The sequence below is a fragment of the Camelus ferus genome, chromosome 8 (assembly GCF_009834535.1).
Source record: "Camelus ferus isolate YT-003-E chromosome 8, BCGSAC_Cfer_1.0, whole genome shotgun sequence".
Taxonomy (NCBI): Eukaryota; Metazoa; Chordata; class Mammalia; order Artiodactyla; family Camelidae; genus Camelus; species Camelus ferus.
This window is the reverse complement of record NC_045703.1, coordinates 20,728,352-20,752,187: the sequence shown is the minus strand read 5'-3', so window position 1 is coordinate 20,752,187 and position 23,836 is coordinate 20,728,352. Positions and strand designations below refer to the sequence as shown.

Below are 23,836 nucleotides of genomic sequence, written 5' to 3'. Positions count from 1 at the left end.
CCAAGTTCATGGAAATTACCTGAAATAATTTTGCCTTATGTTCTTGGGATGCAAGCTTTTTTTTCCCTTGCACTTTTAAAAAAGAAGGCTCCCTTTTTTTAGATGCTAGTTTTATTAGCATCTCTTATCATCTCCTAATAATAGATAATATACCTGCTCAAGTCACCAGTCATTTGTATATATATTTTGTATTCTTTGTTATCTAAGCAAAGAATGCTATTAATAGCAGCCACCAAATTTGTCAGTTTGTAGGCAATATGTTTTTAATATCTAGAACAACTTGAGTGACACTGACAGTGATGAAAATCTTGAATTCCAAATTTGCCATCTCAAGAACCTTTTTTCATGGAAAAGACTACTGATTACATTAGTTTCCAGTAAATTTAAGATTTAAAGTACTTGTTAAGATGATTTGGTTGATTTCTTGCAAAAAAAACACCCTAATTTTACTTTATATAATGTTAACATTTTAAACATTCAGAGATAGGCTTCCTTTCATATATTTTCAAAATGAAAATGGCTTGACTTTTTATATGATCACTGAACTAGTCATATTCACTGTAAACATTTGAAACAATACAGGAAACTATAGTATAAGAGAGCAAGGAGAATTCTTATAATTTCAGCCTCCACAGGAAACTGCAGTTAACATTTTGCCTCTCTTCCTTGTATATATCTCTTTATTTGCATATACACAGAAAGATGCGATTAGAAGATTAAATTTTATATAAATTAATTTTAGCTGTATATATTGTTCTTTATTTTGCTTGTGCTTTTTTTATAACTTGTCAAAACTTTGTGACTGTCTTTACATGTCAGTATAGATCTACAGTCATCATTTAGATCTTGACTTTGGGGGCTTCCATATTTTGAAGTAGTGACTTATTTTTCTCATTTCTAAAACCCAGTGTTGTAAGTAATTAGAATGCAGAACTGAAGATGATGTTTGAGATGTTAACAAGAGATGAACTAGGTATCAAAAGTATACTTTCACTGAAAAAAAATACATTTAACTAACTAAAGCAAGCAATTTATATATTTTGAATGTTTGTATCAATAATTTAACAAAAGTACTTCGGTTATAAATGAAGTATTTTTGTTATTTAAAAAAAATTGAATATTAGCTTTTTTTTTAGTTGGACCATCAAGAAACATTGTGTTGCTTTCTTCCTATTTCCTAGGCTAAAAAATTCAAGGTTTCCTCATTTTAACAGTCACAAATAATTTCTCATTACAATATAAATTTGTTCAGAGGATGGCAATATTTTTATATTCACAGTGGGATGTATTGCTGTTAAAAAAAAAAAAGGTAACTTAGCTTTTCTAGCTCAACTAACGCTGGTAAATTCAGGTGCTTAACTGCCTTTCACCAGTTTCTGAGAATAACTTTAAAACTTTTTGAGAATACTGATTTCTTAAATATCCCGTATTTAACGCCCCACTCCCACCCCAGTTACATACACATACACTATCCAGTGATGATTACCCACATTTTAAGTGTCTTTCTCACACTTTGGATACCAAAAATGAACAAAATGTAGAATCGTGAAAGCCTGTTATCAGAGATAGCTCATTTCTAGGGTATGGTGGCAAGGAAAGAGAAGCTATATATTTAATAATTTTAAAAAATTGTGACTGTTGGACATTTGCTATGAAATTCCCCTTACATTCCAAATGCTTTCATTTAACAAGATTTAATTCTGCCTTGGAAAAATTTAATTAAATATTTCCCTTTTTGACTTAAGACACTGATTAGGGGATACTTATTAATCCATAAAACCTATGAATAGAACTTTGGAGGATACTTACCAGTTTCTATAATCACATCTCTTTAGGGTCAGCTAAGGGATAAATGATAGATATAAAATTTAGGAGATAATATGGCTTGACCTAGTACATCTTATTGTTTATATTCATTTTAGTAAGCTACAGAAGAATCAAGTTGTTACAGGGGAATTGAATTTAAGTTTAGAGAAAGGACAAGATAACTTGGAAATGGATTCTCTTACCTTACCTGAAATGGGCGTGGCAGCCAGGGTGACATTGACATGTGACTTCTTCACAGAAGGTCTGAAGTCATCATGAGGACGTTCTCTAAAATCAAGGACACTGAATAAGTCAGTGATCCTGGCATTTGGATTCTCATCTGTCCTCATGAAGGGGCAGAATTTTTAGTCTTTGAGATTTGTCTTTGGATGAGTCAGAGAGAACCACTTGTGATTTAGGGTTATGCAATCCAGTTGCTCATAACTAGGTTACCAATTTGGGCCAAACCCAATTCATCTGAATGAGCTGTGTACCATTGCCAGCTGCCCTCTTCGTGAAGGAAGGGTGTCTGGCCTTTCAAGAGAAGGCCATCTGAGATTGGACTTGGGAAGAGGTGTGAGAGTGGCCAGGTACATGAAGATGACGGTATTTAATAAAGGCAGGGGAGGAGAGGGTTGGATGGTGCAGACCACCAGGATACACCCCTTCTGAAGCCAGGGGCTGATAGACCTCCCATAGATCACATCTCTCTTTTCTGCTGAGACCCCCCACATGGTTTCAGTGGACATCTCAACACAGTCACAGCCAACCAACTTGAATTGAAAAATGAAGAAAACCTATTTGTTATATACCAGGGCTAGGAAATAATAAAAGAAGTTTTAAACCCTTGCTTTGTACTTTATGTATCATAAACACTTGTACATCCACATTTGCAAAGGACTGAAACTGTGGGACAGAGTGGATAGTGTTGATTGATGGAAGTGCTGGCTGAGTTGGCCCCTGATGGGACAGGGGAGCTAGTGAGGCCCAGTAAGAGGTTTACTTATGAGAATGTTGTCAGAGTGGATCTAATTTATTACATCCCACCCATCATACCTTGACTTTAGTTACTCGGGAAAGTGATTAAAGGATTGAAAATGCACTTCTCAGTCACTTTTTTGACCACTTTCCTCTGGTAACGGAATGCAGGAAAATGTGAACAAGGATATCTTCTCTTTAAGAAAGCTTTAAAAATTTTTTCTAAATGTTTTGTTTAACAATACCATTCAAAAATAAATAACCCTATGGTGTATGGGTTTGTTGTAGTTTCTTAGATTTTTTTCTTTTTTTTATTTAAAAATTTAAAAAAAATTTAGTTGAAGTTCAGTAGTTTACAATGTTGTGTCAGTTTCTGGTGTACAGCATAATGTTTCAGTCATACATATACATGTATTTCTTTTCATATTCTTTTTCATTATAGCTTATTACAAGTTATTGAATATAGTTTACTGTGCTATGCAGGAGAAATTTGTTGTTTATATAGCACTCAGTATCTGCAAATCTTGAATTCCCAATTTATCCCTTCCAACCCCCTTTCCCCGCTGTTAACCATAAGTTTGTTTCTATGTCTGTGAGTCTGTTTCTGTTTTTATAAATGCTTGTATTATTGCAAGATACCAGCTGTTAAGAACATAGAACTGGCATTATCATTATCACTAAAGAAGAGAACTGACCCTATGAACATGCCTGCCAGAAACTTCATAATTAGAATTGATATCATTAGAAATGTCATAATTTATTTTCATGTTGAGCTCTTTTATACTGTATTAGGCTCTTGATATAATTGTAACTTCTGGGAGAGTTGTTATGTCATCTCAATTTGTCTTTTTTGCCTTTGTTACATTAAACGACCTCTGTTTCCTGGAAGTCTGTATCGCCTTTTTCAAGTTCTTTTTTTAATACTGATTTGTGTTTGATTCATTCTCAATTTCGTCATTTTTGGTAGAAGTGATGGAAGATGACTTTTTCCCCCTTCTTGTTGCCTCTGTAAAAATAGATAGGCCATAGTTGCTTCTCTAGGGAATTTTGTCAAAGCAGAAGTTTAGAAATAAGGATGCTGTGTCCTCTGCTTGCATTTGGTCTCTTAGACTAAGGTCACCTGACTGACAGCTCTGGTCTCCTAGGAAAGCTTTTCGTCTCCCAGTACTTTAAAAACTACAGAAAAGGTTTCAATTGATGGTTAGTTCCTTATTTCATTTGAAGTATCTTGTTGATTTTATAGGGGACGATTACTGATTTAGGTCTAATACGATTTAGATCTATGATGTCTTTATAGGAAATACAAGAAAATAATCCAGATTCTGGATTGCTATGATTCTGTTTCTTAAAATGTTTATATCATTAACAGAAATTTGTATTAATATTTGAGCCATGAGTGGATAGTCTCAAACATCACTTCTGGCTTAAACAGTACAAGCCCTAAATAACACATAATCAATTTGGTAATTTTAAGATAAAATGAATTTTCTCCTTCTTTCCTTCCTGCTCTCTTTTCTTTATTTCTTTCTTCCTAAATTAAAAAAAAAAGTGAAAACATTAACTGAAGTTTGGGGGGAAATTTATCTGTAGTTCTAACTTTCCAAAACAACTGCTTTCATTTTTCATGTATTACTTTCTCTCCTTGTCCACGTATATGGATGTTTCATATGATTAAAGCAATATTTTATGCAATTAAAATTATAGATAAAATTTGTAAATCTTAACATTGAAAAAATATGTGCTGGGACCCATGAAATGTATACTGTGGGAAAAGAGAAGACAGGATGAGTACTAGGAATTTGAGTCATATTAGGTCCAGCTGGATTGTCTGATTTCAAAAATAAGGCTATTCAGATTATTAAAAAATGAAATGTTCTATTGTATCTAAAATTTATCTCATTATTTGCCCTTGGGTCCTCAATTTGTTTTAATAGAATTTGTTAAAAAAAAAATCGAGTATGCTTTACCTTGTTTATGCTATAGCAAAAAAAGTATGAGATTTAGGTAGAGAGGAACATGCTCACATTTCTTTTCTATCACTGACTATGTGATCAGGACAACATTTTTCACCTTTCTAAGCTTCAGGAGGGATAAAAATCATTAAATCACAGAATATTTTAAGATTAGGTTTAAAATGCCAATTTTGGATTCACATAACATGCAAGTAACTGCAATTATATAGAAACATGAATGACTAACATGTATAACTAATTGATTTTTTCTTTGTGACTTTGGTTATCATCAGTATAATGAGTGTCCCTTTGTGTAAATCTTGGTGGTTTGATAGGCTATGTGTAAGCTCCAAGATCTGATGAGGAAACTTGGCTTGTCCAAGATCACTTGCTGGTGAGTGACACAGCAGTATTTTATTCTCTATTTCAGGGTCCTTTTTGATAGATCCCACCTTAGCCACTTATTAGCATGTTGATACCTTTAAGTAGGCATACATTCTTTTGTCTACACAATAAATCACATTGACATTGTAACAATTTGTTTCTGATTATAAAAAATAACAGTTGGAGCATAAGAAAGCATAAAGAAGAAAATGTAAAACATAGGTTATTCCTCTAATAAATACATTATTATATTTATTGTGTTGCCTTCAAATTTTTTTTCTCACCATGTAATTATTTTCACTTACCATGACATATGAGTATTTTCCCATATCCATCTTACCACTTTTCTTGTTCAAGTTTTAGAATATATATGTAATAAAGTGGCAGCTTAAGAAGGATAAAATAACTTGGTACAGAAAATGAAAATACTCTTAACTATCTTTTACAAGCTAAAGAGTTAACATATAGAAGGAGGAGGCATTGGCAGATTCTGTTGCTAAGGTCCCAATTGTGGCTTGCTTGGAGAGGGTAATGTTACGTACAGTGTCCTCAGCCATCAGTATAGTACAGTGGGTAGAGAGCAGGCTTTGAATTCGGGCTGAGTGAATCCTGGTCCTATCATCCACTAGCTGTGTGCTGTTGGGCCATCAATTAACCTCTCTAACCTTTGGTTTCCTCAACTTTAAAATGTGATGATCATGCCTGCCTTTCAGGGCTGCTCTTGGATTAGAGATAGTGACCATAAATAGAGTGCCTGGCCCCTGTCTGGATGAGGGTGAGATGATAGTCAGAAGAAACCTATGACCTAAGATTTGTGAAATTTAAGCATACCATACAGAGAGCAGGTTATAGCCACAAACTAAGACAACTCTGTCCTAAAAGTAATTTGTTTAATTCACCATTTCCCCTTTCTCTTGCAAATATAATTCCTGCCAAAAGAGGAGTAGAAAATGATGAAAAGTTAACATGCCTTGAAGATACTCTCTGATTGGCAGGATCCTTAATTATGAGCTCCTGTGGCTCCAGCCCAGGTGCCATGGTCCCTTTACCTTGGGACACCCTGTACTGATGGTCTGTGGCATGATGAGCCCTGGTGAGGTTTGGGGGATTAACAATTGAGCTCCCAGGGGACATTCATGCTCCAGGACAGTATCCAGTGACACTCTTTGAGACAAGAGATACAATTCAGAAAAAGCAAAAACCTTCTCAGTACACTTAAAAAAAAATTTCAGATTCAAAAATCCACAAATGACAAATGCTGGAGAGGCTGGGGAGAAAACAACTTCTTCACTGTTGTTGGGAATGCAGTTTGGTGCAGCCACTGTGGAAAACAGTATGGAGATTCCTCAAAAGACTAGGAATAGACTTACCATATGACCCAGGAATCCCACTCCTGGGCATATATCCAGAGGGAACCCTACTTGAGGATGACACCTGCACCCCAATGTTCATAGAAGCATTATTTACAATAGCCAAGACATGGAAACAGCCTAAATGTCCATCAACAGATGACTGGATAAAGAAGATGTGGTATATTTATACAGTGGGATACTACTCAGCCATAAAAACCAACGACATAACGCCATTTGCAGCAACATGGATGCTCTTGGAGAATGTCATTCTAAGTGAAGTAAGCCAGAAAGAGAAGGAAAAATACCACATGAGATCGCTCATATGTGGAATCTAAAAACAAACAAACAAACAAACAAAGCATAAATACGAAACAGAAATAGACTCACAGACATAGAATACAAACTTATGGTTGCCAAGGGGATGGGGGGTGGGAAGAGAGAGACTGGGATTTCAAAATTGTAGAATAGATAAACAAGATTACACTGTATAGCACAGGGAAATATATATAAGATCTTATGGTAGCTCACAGAGAAAAAAATGTGACAATGAATATATATATGTTCATGCGTAACTGAAAAATTGTGCTCTACATTGGAATTTGACACAACATTGTAAAATGATTATAAATCAATAAAAAATGTTAAAAAAAATTTCAGGATGAAAATAGCTTTAGACAGCCCTATTGTGGGCAATGGGTAGGTGGTATAAATTCTGAAAACTTAAATTGTTTATGGATCATACAAATATAAGCGAAAAAAATAGATATTTCTTCTAGCCCATAAAAAGTGAATACCTGGGTGTGACAGAGAAACACCACCACTAGTCTAATCTTCATTTCCACACTAGCTGCAAAGTTAGAGGAATCCACAGGCCCTGGTTGCTCAGGTCTGATCTAGGATGAGTCAGGGGTGTAGACAGGGCCTAAATAAGAATACAAGGAGGGTGCCTAGTAAGTGTTGTATTAAGCAAGTAGTTAATTCTCATAAGAACCAGCAGGATGTCTCCAAGAAAATGATACCAAAGTGGGTCTTGTAGGATAAACAGAAGTTCACCTGGGAAGGGTAACAGCCTTCTAGGCTGAGAAGACTGTGTGAGCGAGACACAGGGTATGTCGTGTGACACAGTTCAAGGAGTGGAAAGTAACTGGGTTGTAGGGGCACAAGGAAGGTGGAGGGGAGAAAGAACATGAAGCCCCTGCTAATTAATTAGTATGACTTGACATTTACCAAAGACAGCAAGATTTTTATTTCCAGTCCAGAGAAACATCGAGAATATCATTATTAAAAGCAGAAAGACTAACATAGTCATTAAATATAAAACAATAATTTTTAAAACACAGAAAAGGCACTCAACCGTGCAGCTTGCTGAAAGTAGGCCATTTTTTAGGAAGATGGACAGTGTCCTATTTCATTCCAGCTGGTAGGCGAATGCTTGAAAGAGGAGCTAACTCCCCACCACGTGTCGGAAATGAATCAGCCTGAGTAAGCTGATGGATCCCACAACTAAACCATCTGCTGTGCCTTGTCATGTGAGGTGTTAAAATCCACTGTGCCCTCAACCACAGAGGCTCTCTAAACTTCCAGAATTCACCACTGATTTTGTTAAACGTACCTTCACAGAGAGAAGTATATAGAAAGGCAAATATATATATATGTATATATTTTAAGGTGTTTTATTGGTTTTTTTAAATTCCTTTTTTTTATCCCACAACTGAACGTTTTCTTTCACGTCAGATTTTTGAAATAATTATGACCAGATGCAAAGCTGAAATTGCACATCTCGGTGTGTTTTCAGGCTTGCCAGCTCATGGGAAAGTGACATCAGCGTGCACTGTCTGACCCTGCCCTCTGCAACCTGCTTGGAGCTGCTGTTGATATTATCAAGGAGCAACGCCGCACTGCCTCAGTCCCTCCGCTGTATGAATTCTTTCCAGGTAAGGAATGGCTCCTTTACCAGGGTGCGACTTCACAGTTTTACCCATAATTGTGTTTTAAGGATCCTGTCTTTCACAGGAAGTAGCCCATGGAAATCCACAGTTCCACACGATAATGATAATAAGCACAATGCATATATTGCCTTGTCTGTCTCTTCTTAAATAAATGGACAAACGGAGGCTCAAAATTGATTGGGTCATTGTCTAGTGGTAGCTGAACCTACGTCTCTCTGACTCCAGGGTTTCTGCTCTTAATCTCAGTCTTTCCTGCCTCTGAGAGAAAAGGCAGGAATATTTAGCAAAGACTCTTTCCTTTTCCCAGCTTTGCCCTAGAACAAAGATCTTCCACCATCATTAATGTCTTTGCTGCTTTTAGCTTGCAGTCACATTGCTAAATGGATGTGTTAACAGTGATCAAGTCCTACGTACCCTTGGCACCTTTCCCTCTCTCCCTGGTCCCTCCCTCACCACCGTCTCCCTCCTCTGGGTGTTTATCTCTACTCCTGGTAAAGCACATGGTCACAACAGAACAGAACAGAACAGAACAGCATATGTGGACTGACCAGCAAGAAGCCCCCTTCCCTGGTAGGCAGCTACGTGTCACTGAGGTTGCATGTGAGAATTCAGGTATTAACTAGTCACTTAAGTTGTGACCCTATAGCTACTAAATGTTCCTGAACATCTGTGACTCTTGGCAATGGGAAAACATTCTGAAGCCCTGAGGCTGGTGAGAAACGAGTGAACGTGGGCTGGTTCTACTTCTGAAGGGTTGCTGGTGTGTCCTAAGATAACTCCAGAATCAGCATGTGTTGCTTGGTGCGACTCTGTGGTAAAACAAGGCATGTGGATTTTCCTATGAATTATAGCTCTGGAATTTGGTCAAACAAACAACCCCAAGCACTTGCTCCATAATGATCTGCATCGCTCTCCTCCTGATAGTCTGCTGCAGTGATCATCTCTGTGACCTTCTTCCTGACACACATTGCAGACCTTGGCTGTGGGGTACTGAGTTTATCATTACTCGATTATCAACTTCACGGTCCTGGATTCAAGGACCATAGAGAACACCTTCTCCTTTTGTAGGAGAGGAAACTGAGATCCAGAGAGATGGAGTCAGGTGGCCAGGGAACACCCAGCAGATTAGAGCCAGAGCTGGACTCACCAGGCGTGTGCCGGGATGACTGCATCTGCTCCCCAGATGCAATGGTCACTGAGGTCCTGGGAGGTGGACTGAGTGGTCGTATCTACTTTGGAATACCCACAACACCCCTTACTTTGTAGTCATTTGTAATTATTTGTGTACTGCAATGGGAGCTGATTCAGAATCAGTCCATATTGCTTCTAAGTTTTGCTCTCTGGATTGAACATTGAATAACACAAAAATTTGAACATGCCCACAAGCATTTATGAAGGGAGATGCGAGAAAATTAACAATGGTTATCTTTGGGGAGGGAGGCTGGAAGACAGTTATTTTTTATTTCATTCCCTCATACGCTGTTTGAAGTTTTTATATGGTGGATAAGTGGGAAGCAAAAGAGAGGACTTTGACTTGCAGGATTTTACAGTATTTCGGGGAAGACAGAATGATCATCCAGGTGTGATATAAATGGAGGATAATACTTATTACAGAGTAGCCTCCACGCAGGTCTTAAAGTGATGAAAGGTAAAAGAGTAATCTAGACTGGGTGTGGGGGATTTGAGAGGAGGTGCAATCTGTATTTCTTCTCCAGGAGACAGGGAATCCAGCTTAAACCCATAGGCACAGAAGCCCGGCTGCTCTTGGTGCTACTGCTGTTGGCTCCTTTCATCACAGGAGCTCTGAGAGCTGGATGTTAATTACGGGATGTCCCTCTCTCTTCATGACTGTGCTCCATCTGTTTCAGCACATTTGCTGAGTATGATTCTTAGGAGCACTTACACTTTCCCAGTTTCAAAGGGACAGAGACACTTGGCCCAGGTTCATGAACAATGTCTGCTAAAAAGAATTTGTCCCCTGCTGCTGCCCCTGGAAAGATGCCTTCTCATCAGGAACACACCAGGAATCGACTTCCCTATGCAGGTCTTCACTCCAAGATAAAGGATCGGTGAAAAGGGGAGGATGTCCAGCAGGATGAGAACGAGGTGCTCTGCTTTTTCATCTTTGCAACACTTACTTCATCTTTTATTACAGTGGCAAGGAAGGGAGCTGCTAATTTTGCCTGTAGTGGGGGCTTAGTTTTTCAATTGGAAGCTCACTTTAGTGCACATTTTTTTAAAGAGCTATGTTGGCAAGAGCTGTAAAATAGTAGAATGACACTTGGTAAAGATACCATCTTTACATTTCCAGTTCTCCAACTTTCCCGGCCGAGTCAGTCACTGTGAGCAATGCTTCCTTTTCTGCAAAAATGTTATTTTAGGTTTCTGAGGATTCAGATGGCACTCCTGCTTGAGCTGTTTTCACTGCCAAATCCCCAAAGGAAGGGTTTATCTTATTAATTAGAGCTATTAACATATGTGAAATTCTGACTTCTTAAATTACAGGATAACATTTCTTTCAGGTTAGCAGGGATCTCTTTTGGTGGGTTTGTTACAATTTTCACTTCCGCTCTGTTACAGTACCTTAATATCCCTGGTATGATTATGAGCAAACAGGAATGTAGGATTTGGTTGAGAATCACTGTTGTATTCGCTAAGCATGTACTGCAGTGGTTGCAGCCCTCTGGTCTAGCCACGCTTGCCTTTTTTCCTGTTCCCCATCACTAGCAGGTCCTGGCTGGAAGGTCTGTGCACTGGCCCTTCTCTCTGCTTCCAGAAGAACACTCTGGACCACCGCTTGGCATGGCTGAGTCCTCTTGTCCTTCAGGTCTCAGCTCAGATGTCCCCTCGCCCAAGAGGCTGAAACTGAGCCCCTGTCACTGAATTCCCATCTCCCCATCCCCATTACTCTGTAACCTTAACCTTGTTTTATTTTCTTCATAGCATTTTTCACTATTTAAAGTGATCTTTGTTCATATGCTTGTTTATCTTTTTGCCTCTCCTAAAACGTGTGTCGCACGAGACCAGGGAGAATGTTTACGCTCAGTGTTGCATCACTAGAACTTAGGACCTAGTGATGTAGGAAGCACTTGATAATTATTAGATGGCTGGCTATAGATGGGTGATGGATGACATCACAAGTGAAAAGCAGACTGGTGTGGCTAGCCGACATTCTGGAGAAGTCTGAAAGACTGAGCTTGGGCGTGAGCAGTAGACACACAGGGGCAGGAGCAGCAGCTTTTTCCCTGCTGGGACAGGGTGGACTCAAGAGGGCAAGTCCAGATTTAAGATATGTCAACAAGATTGAGCACTGATGCGTATCTGAAATTACCGCCTGGGGCTTTGTACAAAAGAGAAAGACGGAAGAAGAGCTCAGCCTTTGGCCGGAGTTGGCAAGTTCCAGGGCCAGCAGTGACCAGTATGCGGGTCTGCCCTCTGGGCACTGGAGACCACAGGAGGGGAAACAGGAATGAGGCTTTGGTGCCAGACCCCGAGGCAGAGGGGGCTGGGTGTGCTGACGAAATCTAGAATGGGGAGGTTGCAGCTGCTACCTCCGGGACTGCTGCTGCTCTGATTCTGGGCCAGGGCTTCAGAACTCTGCAGGGAGCGGGCGGAAGGCGGTTTCCACATCCTTCTTGCTGAGCAGCAGCCAGCTTCTCAGCCCAAAGTCCTGCAATAGCAACTTTAAATCTGAAAAGGTGTCTGGACAGTAGAACCTTAAAGGCACCCAGGTTGGATCCAGGACTGGGTAGGGGCTGCTGGTTTCAGTGGTACTATGCCTCTCTCTTAGCTTCCTGGACTTTTGTAGCTGGAAGGATCAACTCGTCTAATGACCTTGTTTTTATTAATAAGGTACAGACCTAGGAGGGCTAAGTTGATTTGGGGACTGAAATTCTGATTCCTGTCTTAGGCTTTTTGTGCTACACGTGATTTTCCCTATTTCCCTCCCCTATTCTATGGGACACAGGTTCCTTAGGATATAAATAGCTATTATAGAGAACAATCAGATATTAACTGTCAGATAATAATAATGCAGATTATAATAGCTAATATTTATTCAGTGCTTTTTGTATTTCAGGCCCTGTTGTCAATGATTTGTACTTTTTTTTTAGCTCATTTCATTTTTACCACTATGGGGACAGTATATTATTATTCCAGTTTCACAGGTACAGAAACTGAGCCAGAGGGTTGAACTTGCCTGTGCTCACACAACTAGTAAGTGGAGGAATGGGGGTACAAAGCTTGGCTCCAGAAACAGCCCCTGCCCCATTCTTAACCACCAGAAATGCTACCTTTTAAAATAAGTGTGGTTAAACAAAGTTTTTTTTTGTTTTGTTTTGTTTTGTTTTTTAGCTTCAAAACTATTCAGGGCCTTTCATGTGTATAAGGGGCAATGCGACCCTCCTAGTTGAAGAATATAGTAAATATTTGGGAAGCATTATTTCCCAAATGTACTTGGTATCAGGAAGACTTTTTCTAGGGGCATTTTATGGGATTAGTGCTCTCAGAACAGAGATGGGGAGACCTAGGCCTGCCCAATCTTGAAAGATTTGGATGACCGTGACTGAGGCAGAGTACTCAAGTGTGCATCCTTTGTGGCCGTCCTGTTTATCTCCAGAAGGAATAGTGTGGTAGGGTTAGCCATTGATGGTCAAAAGGATACCATCTCTCCCTGTAGTGAATAGATGGTTCTCCCTGCTGGTCAGGGCCACCTTGGTCAGAATGGGACAACAGGAACCAGACCTGCCTTTGGCCCCTCGTGGTACACACTGAATCCGTCTGGAGGCCCTGCAGGCCCCTGCCTGAGCATTGCTCTCCCTGTCTGCACCTGTTGTCTGTTCTATTTCAGTTGGGTCTCATCCACTCTAAACATGGTGTAGCCATGTAATAACACAGCAAAGGCTTCCATGAATAGATTGACCATCTGAGGGAGAGCAGGGTGTAGTTCAGTGGAACAGCACATGCTTAGCACGCACAAGGTCCTGGGTGCAATCCCCAGTACCTTCATTAAAATAAATAAATAAATAAACCTAATGACCTCCCCCCACAAAAAACACACAAAATAGACTGAGCCATCTGGCTAAACTCTGTCTCCTAACTGATGCTTTACTCCCTCTGAGAATTCCCAGGAGGAGTCTACCTGGGAAATTTATAGTCAACAGAGAGATCAGAAGTGTTCCCCGCCTTGAGCCCCCAGCTCATGAAACCTCTTTTTGTCCATTCCCACACCTTACCTTACTTAACTCCAGCTCCACCCAGCTGCTCCACGCCTGGCAAACTGTGTGGGTGGGATGTTCCAGGGCATAGAAGCCCAGAATTGAAGCGTCTTCCCCTCCCTCCATACAACTGCAGAATTGAAGCATCTTCCCTCCCCCTGCCACAGTAGATTGCTGTATTCTAGAATAATTTTCAGTGTTTTCACAGTCGTTATTCTTTTAAAGATCCTCACAATAACCCCCATTTTAAAGGGGCAGAAAGTAAATAATGTAAGCAAGGTCACAGAACTACCAAAATGCAGGGCTGTGTTTCCAACCTAGGTCCTCCGGTTCTGAGTCTATTATGTTTTCCATCTCATGGCAGTTGCATCAAAGAAAATGCCAAATGGATCTTTAATAGCCCTGGGTGTTGTACATCTTATTTTTACCATATGGCAGCAACAGTATCTCTTTTATTAATATCATCCTTTGGAGGACCACAACCTTCAGCCATGGGAGCAGTATGAGTAATGTTCTCAAGTGTTACAGATCTTGGCAAATAAGTTGAACTTCATGAGATTATAATTTTTATGTATCTGCTAAGTGGTTGTATAATGCGGTGAAAATATGTAGAAAAGGAGAAACAAAAGAGCTTTATAGAGCTTATGTGTTACCACCTGATAAGGCTGGTCAGGGGTATTTCCTCAGCCCTAGAGGGATTTGAAATCACACGCTATTCAGTGGGGAGAGGTGAAGCTGATGAAACACTGTGAATAAGGGTCCCATATACTGTTCCAGAGAAGGCATTCTCCACTAGTTATGTTACTTGTATGTAGTTTGATTTTAACTTTAAGAAACCCACTGATACCTAAGTGTCACCATTTCCATGATGTAAAACCATGTATGATTGACCCTTGAACAACAGAGGTCTGAACTGCACGATTCCAGTTATACACTGATATTTTTCAGTAGTAAATACCACAGTACTACACGGTCGGTGGTTGGCTGAATGCGCTGATGGAAAGGAACCGCAGATATGGGGAAGGGGCAGCTATAATTATACACAGATTAATCCCCACGTTGTTCAAGGGTCAGCCGTATTCAGCTTCTCGATTGTTCAGAAATTAATAATTTTACAAATAATTCTCTCAACCAGCTTTTTCACTGCTTGTTAATATCTGTATCAACAGAGAAGCAAACAAAATGACACAAAAAAATTTGGTTTAGTCATTTGGCCATTAGTTGGCGTGTTAGGTGAAAGGCTTTGATTGTATGAAGTTTGAAGTTGTTTAAACTTAAGACCTTTTTTGGAGGGAGGGTATAGCTCAGTGGTAGAGCATGTGCTTAGCGTGCATGGGTCTTCCTTCAAGCCCCATTAAATAAATAAACAAACAAACAAACCTAATCCCCCCCCCAAATACTCTTAAAAAAAAACTGTAAACTCAAGAATTTTTTTTAGATGTGTAAAATCTGCAGTGGCTCCAAGAATTGGGAGGCAGAGGCCTGCAAACTTTACGTATGAGTAGCAACAAAGGGGTGGCAGGAAAAAGAGAGTGAAGTTCCTATCTCTGTACCACGTTTTCTCTATCTGCTTTTTGACATTGCACCATATAAACAGTCTTGCCTGTTGTACACCATGTTCATGTCTAGGTGGATTAAAGCCATAATTATCTTTGAAGACCATGTTTTATAAACTGATTATAAAAAGATAATCACTTTGATGAAAAAAAAATTAGAAAATACAGAAAAATGTAAAAGGAATTCAAATCACCAGAAATAACCAGTATTGACAATTTAGAGTAGTTCTTGTTAGTGTCTGTCTGTCTATCTGTCTACTCATATACACACAGAAGTACATCTGAGTATAAAACTGGCCTCACTGGAGATGCTGGGGCTCCATGACTGGTGGTATTCTGCTCTTTGCTGCGTTTCATCCCTGGCATGAAGACAGTCCCTTCCCAGGGACTGTCAAAGGCTCTTGGGGACTTACAAACAAGGGTCCTGTCATTAGAGGGGAATGGGAGGGAGGGAGGCAGGCTGAGAGCCACTCCGGATGTCCAAGGGTTACTGCACATGGAATCAGGAGGCAGCCAGAGCTGCATTGAGATGAGCAGGCACTCACCTCTGCTCAGCCCTTGCGGTGATCCCTGTGCGCCTCCCGGAGATTGGGGAGGGTGCAGCGTGGGCGCCCTCAGGCCCCAGGCCCGCCAGCCCTCTTTCTCTCCTGCTGCCGCCTGCTTCCTCAGTGGGCAGAGATAATCAGGAGGTGAGTGCCGCTCGTTGTATTTAGGGAACCAGTCTTAAAGGTAGTGATTACTGCTCTGGCTATTTTCCGTCTCTCTCCTCAAAGCAGACTTCTGAGAACTGCCTCAGCAATTTGGGTGTGAAAGGAGGAGGCTGCCGTCTTCTTTCCTTTCTGCCCTGCAGGGCCTTCTGCGGTTTAGGGAAATAAGCGGGTCTCCTTAGTTTCCTCCAGTCCTCCAGTCTGAATTCTCCATCCTCTGCCCCCTTGCACACTGGACTCTGCTGTATCGCCTGCCACACTCCGCAGACAAAGTGGTGGGGGCTGGGCAGAGAGCCCGGAGTCTCCCAGATGCTCAGCCAGCCCAGGTCACTGCTCCCTCCTGTCTGCCAGCCCCCTTTCCGGATTCCCAGATTCCCTGCCGCAGGCCCTGCTCCTTAGAAATTTCTATCCCCACTGAGGAGTTGGGCTTGTAGGCGAAGCGGGACCCCTCCTAGGCCTTCTGTGGCCTTTACTGGACTTTATGCTGAGAAGCTGCTGCCCCTGGGGTGAGGTGGGGGGCCTGGTCAGGCTGGGGGGCTCTGGCTTTGCCCTTAATGAGAGAAGTAGAAACAGGCATCGCTCAGAAAGTCAATAATGCTGTCTCTGTCTTGTCTTCTTGCTTTTAACAAGTTAACTTTTCTTCCCTGACTTTGTAGGAAAATACATACTCGTGATGAAAAAATATAGCCTGGTTTTCATTAGCAGAGCAAGCCTTATTTGCACTTTTAGCCCCAAAATGTAGAATCTTCAAATTAAACCCCTCAGTCCTTCATGCCTGGTGGGCAGAGAAGGCCTGGCAGGGCCTGAGGCTCCTGTGTGACTGGAGGGCCCTCCCTGTCTCTGGGCCTCAGGATCTGTGGCTCTGGCCCTGAGGTGGGCGTGGGGAGGCCTGGAGCACAGGTGGGGATGGTACTGCTTCTTCAGTGTCGGCCTCAGACTCCTCAGTGAGAGCCCAGGAGCTTCCGAGGAGAGCCCAGGGAGACGCATCAGGGCAGACATCCAAAGTGGGTCTGAAGAAGGTGTTCAAGAAGCAAGGTAAGAAGTAAGTGATAACAGATTAAATTCCTACTGAAGTGAGACATGTGAAGGGAAAACTTCTAATTATGATGAGCACCTAGTCACTACCTCACATAGCTTATCTTTCTCCTTTCTTCCTTTTTTCTTATGAATCTGTATGTAACACATGCCCTAAGAAGAAAGTAAACTGAATCGTTGTCAGGAAGTTTGTAGTTTTCCTTTTACTGTTGGTTTTTTTTTTCCTTCTACCATGATCTTTCCTTTTCGCACTCGGATGTTTGGTAGGATCCAGGTGTTAGTTACCTCTGTAGCTCACCTCTCTGCCCTTCAGTGTGAACCGAGCATCCTCCCTCCCTCGGAGCCGTGCAGCCCCGGTAGCCGTCTCCCCTTTACAGGGTAAGGCTCACACTCACCCTGACGTCGGACATGCAAACTCTAGTCTCAGATCTGCCGCCACTGGACCTGTGACCCTGGCCTCACCAGATAACCTCTGTGGATCCCAGTTTCTTTGTGCAGCGAGGGGGTTGGGTTAAATTATAAAGTTCCTTTGAAAGTAGATTCACAGAGTCATTTGGTCTGTTCCCTGCTGTTCCTAATTTATTCACCCAGGCTGAATAAGTTAACTTTATCCCTTAAAGGGACTAGATCCTTATTTCTTTTGAACATCTTGAAAGTGTTTAACTGAAGGAGAGCATAGATGTAGCCACATAATGTAATTTTCTTTTTCTCTCCAAGAGAATGAAATCTGTCACAAGACCTTTCTACGCCACAAAGAGAGGTCAGGCAAAGTGGGGTCAGGGTGCTGTCTGGCCCTTGGCTCTTCCTGCCTGAGACCCAAGTCACCCCTTCATGGAGAGGCAGGTGAATGGAAAACACTGTCGGGTAGGCTGTGAGAGAAAAGGAAGAGGAGGACCCTTGGAATGTTCTCTGCACAACCTTGGATTTCTCTGCTTCTCTCTTCTCTGCTCTCCCTCAGGTTTCTTCTACTTTCAGTTTCAACTTCTGTTTCTGACTCTGGGTCCCACTGAAACACCTGTGGCTTAGGAATTTTCCAGTGGTTTTGCCTTTGCATTTATTTTATTTGTCAGTATGGTTACTCCAAGAAAGTTTCCTAAAGTGTGAGCCTCTCCCCTTGCCCGAGCCATTAACAAAGGGTTCTTTCCCACATGCTGAGCATGGCTGCATTTAGTCAGGTGGCTTCCTGGTGGTGGGTCTTGCTTCCTTAAAGAGGACACTAAAGATACGTGTCTTCTTTTAGAAACAGAGATACTAAGATTGAAATGATTGAAGTCGCTTTTCCCGTGGAGGAAGCTACCAGTGTTGTTTGAAAGAGCTTTTCTGCCTAGAGGGGGAAGTAGTAGCTTAGGAAACTTTCAAGGGAGTGATGGATCAGAAGGAAAACTATTCTAAGCCTCCACTGAGAACGTCTCATGAGCCCATCTAGTAACCACTAATTGCTCAGCAAAGGGATGTAGAATAGACAAGGTGTTGGGGGCTAGGCTAGGCCAGTAGAGTTATGAGGAACAAGAATGAAGTTACTTTCTCCCTTTGGTCCTTGCTCTTGTAGACCTGACATTGATGTAGCGGGGAAGAGCCCTGATGTGGGGGCAGGAGGTGGGTCTGGGTTCTGGTCTCAGCTGCTGTACCTGCAGTTAGTACCACTGGGCACGAGTGACTTACCTGCCGAGACCCCTGGTGTCTCTTTCCTCCAGCTCAAAAATTAACTGGTTCTAATCATCGAGAGTTGAAGGAGTCACAGATGTGTGAAAGCTTGTGGGTTAAGTTAGCCTGAAGAAGACAGGTTAGCATCCAGCCAAAGGCTGGCATCTTCTTAGAGGTCAGCGCATGGCTTCCTTCCAGGTTAGGAGTTGGAAGTGAAGGTCACAGAGCAGTGATTATGTTGGGACATCAGGGAAAATGTTTCTGTAGCTTCAGTCTGGGCTCTGTGCAGTGAGCCTCAGAAGTTTGCTTTCAAGAATTTAAGGCAGGTTGACTAGTCTGTAGCATGCAAAAGGTTGTCTGGTGTATTGTTTGAAGCTGTAATAGCAGAACACGGTCTAAACTGAAGTAAAGAATTCGTTAAGTCACGTTTATGTGTCGGTGCCTTTTTTCTTGTCTCTTTAGAGTTGAATGAAGTTCTTCATAAACATTTGTCCATAATCCCAGTGTTTCTGACTCTGGTCCTATTGATCTTAAATTATTGTTTCCTTCTCATTTAGCTGCAGCTTGGAAGCCATCTGTAAAGGCAATGTACAGCTGAGATACTGTCCATTTGAACCATCAGCTGCTTTTTCAGCATGAAGTTCCCCAAATATACTAATGATTTTTAGCAGAAATAGAGCATTGAAATAGAAGACATGGTTCTTGCTATTTTTATTTTAAATAGATGAGCTAAATCTACTTACATTATTGTAACTAATAATGCAGTTGGACTGAAGTCTGTCATCTTTGTGGGTGGGTGGGGAATATGGTTTTTGGTTGTCACACTTGATCTTTTCTTCTTTTTTTTCTTTTTTCTTGTTCTCTGTCATCTTGATAGTTATTCCATCTCTTTGTAAAAGATTTTCTCAGCTGGCTTGGAAGCAATAGCTTACAGGTTTCTTCTTTAGAGATTGCTCTTAGAATTTTTAAATATATAAAGTGTTCTAGTAAAAACAAAATTGTTCAGTATCTTTACATTTTTCGAACAAGCAAGAAAGAAACTTACTGTATTTTAACTACCCACTAAGCACTTTCCTCCCCCTTACCCCACATCTGCCCCATTGTTATTGTCCACTGTTTTTGTTTCACTGAAAAACAAATGATTAATTTTAAATATTATATTATGCATCACATATACACCTATCTGTGTCATGCTTTATTTTTGTCTGACATCCCATATCCTTTAGTATTCTGTTCACAGATGGTCTGTGTGTACTAAACTCTCTTAGACTTTCTGTCTGAAATGTCTTCATTTTGTTCTTGAGTGATGGCTAAGCTCAGTAGAGAATTCTGAGCACTTTTTCAGTTTGAAGATCTATCACTCATTGCCTTCTGCCATCTATTTCTGTTGATAAGACAGCTGTTGTAACATTATTTGCTGTCCCTCTGCAGATGGAATCCATCTCTTTTCTCGTACTGGTCTGGAAGATTTTATCTTTATGCTTGATGTTCTGTAGTTTTTCAGGGATGTCTAAGCATGGATTTAAAGAAAAATTTTTTTCTACTTAGTATTCTGAGACCACTCCAACTGAGGACTCCTGTCTTTAATTAGTTCTGGAAAATCACTAGCCATTATTCTATATTAAACCTCCATGATCTTCCCCGCCTCATTTCCTTCTGTTGACCTCCTATTATTACACATGTACTGGAGTCTTCCAATCTATTCTCCTGTCTCAAATCTTCTTTCGTGTGTATGTCTGTGTGTGTACGTGTTCAGGATAAATTCCTCACTTCTAACTTGTCCAGTTCACTCATGCTGGTGTTTATCCCAACTATTGAGTTTTAGTTCAATGGATGTATTTTTTTCATTTCCAAGATACCAATTTTTTTAAAATTGGGGTATAATTGAATATAACATTATATTAGTTTCAGGTGTACAATGTAGTGATTCAGTATCTGTACATATTGCAAAATGATCACCACAATAAGTCTAGTTAACATTCATCACCATACATAGTTATAGAATTTTTTGTCTTGTGACAAGGACTTTTAAGAGTTACTTTCTTAGCGACTTTCAAGTATACAATACAGTATTAACTGTAGTCACCGTGCTGTACCTTACACCCTCAGGACATTTTGTAACTGGAAATTTGTGCTTTCTGACCCTCTTCACCTGTTTTGCCTGCCCCTCCCCCACTCCGTCTCTGGCAACTACCAATCTGTTCTCTATAGATGATAGCAAGTTTGAAAAATCTTTTTGAGGCTATTAAACATACCTGCTTTTAAGTCTTTTTCATTTCTTCTGTTATTTTAATTTTGTCTGGAGTTGTCTAATCTTCTAGTTAATTTTGTCGCTATTTCAGGGTTCCATTTCCTCATGTGTTTTAGAATGTTGGTTTGCAAGCTCACCTTGTGTAAGTTTTCTTTTCTCCCCCTTAGCGCCCCCACAACCTGCTCTGCCTTCCCGGTAGTTTGTAGCTACTTCAACCTACCTCATCCAGCACCGAGGCCAGAATGATGGGTCTCTGTGGTGATCCTAGGGCTTCCTGCAGATCACCCACTAAACCAGCAGGCAGCTGGGCCTTTTGCCATTTCTGTAAATGTGGAGTCTGTGCAAGTCCTAACCTCCAGCAGGCGGATGGAAAGCAGGAACTTTCTTGGGTCTCCTTCCGTGAACCTTTTTCCGCCCACCCTGGACCCTGGCCTTGACTTCAGCCACATCAGGCCCCTGGCTGCACACTGACTTAGTGATGTGTGCTTCTGGTCCAAGGAAATGCTTAACTTGTTTGTTGAGTGTAGCTAGGACTTGGAATTTTCTTACTTTACATTTTATCCGTCATTGCCACATATTTGAAGAATTCAAAGCAGGGACTTTTAGTGTCATCTTTGGGTCTTTATAATTGAACCTTGGTTTCTAATCTCCATCAGTAGAAGGAGAATAAGAACTACCCTTCCTGTGTGAAAGCACTTTGTAAATAATAAAAGCAAGTTGTGGCCATTTTTATAATTAATGTAATTGGCATCACATTTCACCATTACTGTCTTTGGAGTCAAATTTTGTGGGGGTGGGTGAGTATCATGTTGAGGGAATGAACTACCTTAGGTCATAATAGAATTAAACACTCCTACCTTTTTAGCTGTCTCCTAAATGTTGTCAGTGGTGCAGGTCACAAATTGCAGAATGGTTTTTTGGAGGCAAATGGATTGTGGCTTTGTTTTTACTTTTAGAGTTGTGTGAAATGGAAAGGAAATTGTGTTTAATGACAGTAGGGCTAGCTCAACCGTTCACTGGATTTTTCATTTCTCCTTAACTTTATTGTTTCTTTTTAACCCAGTGATGGTGTCCAAACACAACTTGCTATTTGGAGTTTAGGTACTTTTAAAAATCCATTTAAACTAAACTTGCTTTGGGTATATGAAAGTTTATTAAATTTCATCCTTCAGTTGATGATTACTTTCATTTCATCAGGTAGAAGGCTTGGAGAGTCTCAGTGTAAAGATGATACTTCTCAGTTTTGTAAACCAAGTTGTTTGTGTCCTCCCTCCCAGAGCAAAACTCAAAACTCTGCATTGTCAGGTGTCAAGGTCCAAGCAGAGAAGCCACAGCCTGAGTTTGACCCTGGATACCTAAATGACAGGTTTCCACGTCTCATGTTACCACAGTCTCGACAACGGTCAGCTGGAGCCCTGCTTTTCTCCTTTAACTGGCCATTTTTTTAAACTAAAAATTTTGTATCCCTCTCTTTCTCCATCCTCTGATCACCCCTAGTTTAAAAATGTTCCCAAACACCTCCAGGTAGCAGGAAATAGCGGTAGCTGTGTAGTCATCAGCCTCCCAAAGTGAAAACCATATGAAACATCTTCCCAGCTATGAAAATGTTACACAAAACCACACCTTTACCGTTACTTGGAGACAAAGAATGCCAAACTGCAAAATAACTGTGAGTTCATAGGAAAAATATCAACAGGTTCCAAAGCTCAGTTCCCTATACATCTGCCCCATTGCCACTCTGCCACAAGGCTTTTGGTGAGCAAAAGCAGGCTAATGAAAAAACTGCAGACGGTGTCAGGAGATGCTAGCAAAGGGACCTAAGAGTGAGTTGGAATGGCCACTAGAAAGATAAATTCAGCCCAGATTTTAAAATGCTAGAAACATGTCCAAGCAGATCAAAGCATGGAGTATAGAGAAGGGATTTTAGAGTACATGTGATTTAAAGGGCCAGATGTTGTAGGGGCAGGTGCACCATTTAGAGACAGACACAATACAAAGGGGCCAGTGTGATTTAAAAGGGTAGGCATCACTTAATGGAACGGTCTTTCAAAAGGGTATCTTCTAGAGGGGAAAACAAAGCAAGAAGAAATGAAGTACTTTTTAGGAATTAGAGGATGAAGAAGAAAAGGGAAATTTAGGGTCCTGTAAGATGAAAGAGAGTCACACAGTTAGAGGACTTACACCTCTTTCCCACCACTGAGACACTGGGACAGAAAGCCCCACTAAAGCTCTTAGACTTTGCTAGACTGACAGAAAAGGGCGCTTTTTGAAATGCGAATTTTATAAAGCTTGTCAATATCATAAAAATGAACAAAAGGAAAGTCAAGTCAGTAGAGAAATTTTACAGAAAATCCGAAAATGAAAAATCACAAACATAAATTCAGGAAAATTCTCCCCACAAAGCAAAAGAAAATTGTCCGTTCACACTCCAAATGGAATTTTGGATGCTCAGATAAGTGACTGAGAATATGAAAAACTACCCTGAATCAGAAATGCAAAATGGACAAAACCCAAGATAAATGAGTTAATTGAACTCAGGAAAGAAATGGAAGAAAAGAAAAAAATTATCTCGGAAATAATTAATTAACAAGTGCCTCAAGTGAAAATACTCTAATGAAAATTTAATAAATGGTTCAAGGAAAGATAGGAAAATAACTAAGAAAATGAAAATGACATAAAGAAGTTAAAAGTTGTCTGAAGGGGAGACAGATTTTGAACCCTACCCTCTTAGGGTTTTTTGGCTGGCCCTGAGAGTTAAACTGACATAAGACAAATGATCAGGAGAAAAGCAGACAAATTTATATAAATTTTACGTGGCACAAGAGCCCTCCTAAGGAATGAAGACCCAAAGAAAGGCTCTGATAGTAAGTTGAACAAAGAGAAGCAATTATGGAAAAGTAACTATATGTAGAGAGGCTAAAGGAAGGTAATTATTTTTGTATAGAATTCTTTCAGTCTCTACTTTCCTTGATGATAAGAATGTTACTTTCCTTCTGGTTCAGGGAA

General features: G+C 40.6%; 1 protein-coding gene across 4 annotated transcripts in view; it reads left to right on the top strand.

The window, feature by feature from the left end:
- Nucleotides 1-23,836, top strand: part of UBE3D (ubiquitin protein ligase E3D) — a 261,385-nt gene that overhangs the window by 69,814 nt on the left and 167,735 nt on the right. For 3 of the 4 annotated variants that reach the window (XM_032484518.1, XM_032484516.1, XM_032484515.1), the window contains exon 9: nt 8,268-8,406. In XM_032484518.1, coding sequence (XP_032340409.1) covers nt 8,268-8,406 — 139 coding nt within the window. Of the gene's footprint in view, nt 1-8,267; nt 8,407-23,836 lie in introns of those variants that run through there. The other variant, XR_004321822.1, reaches the window with a different exon arrangement.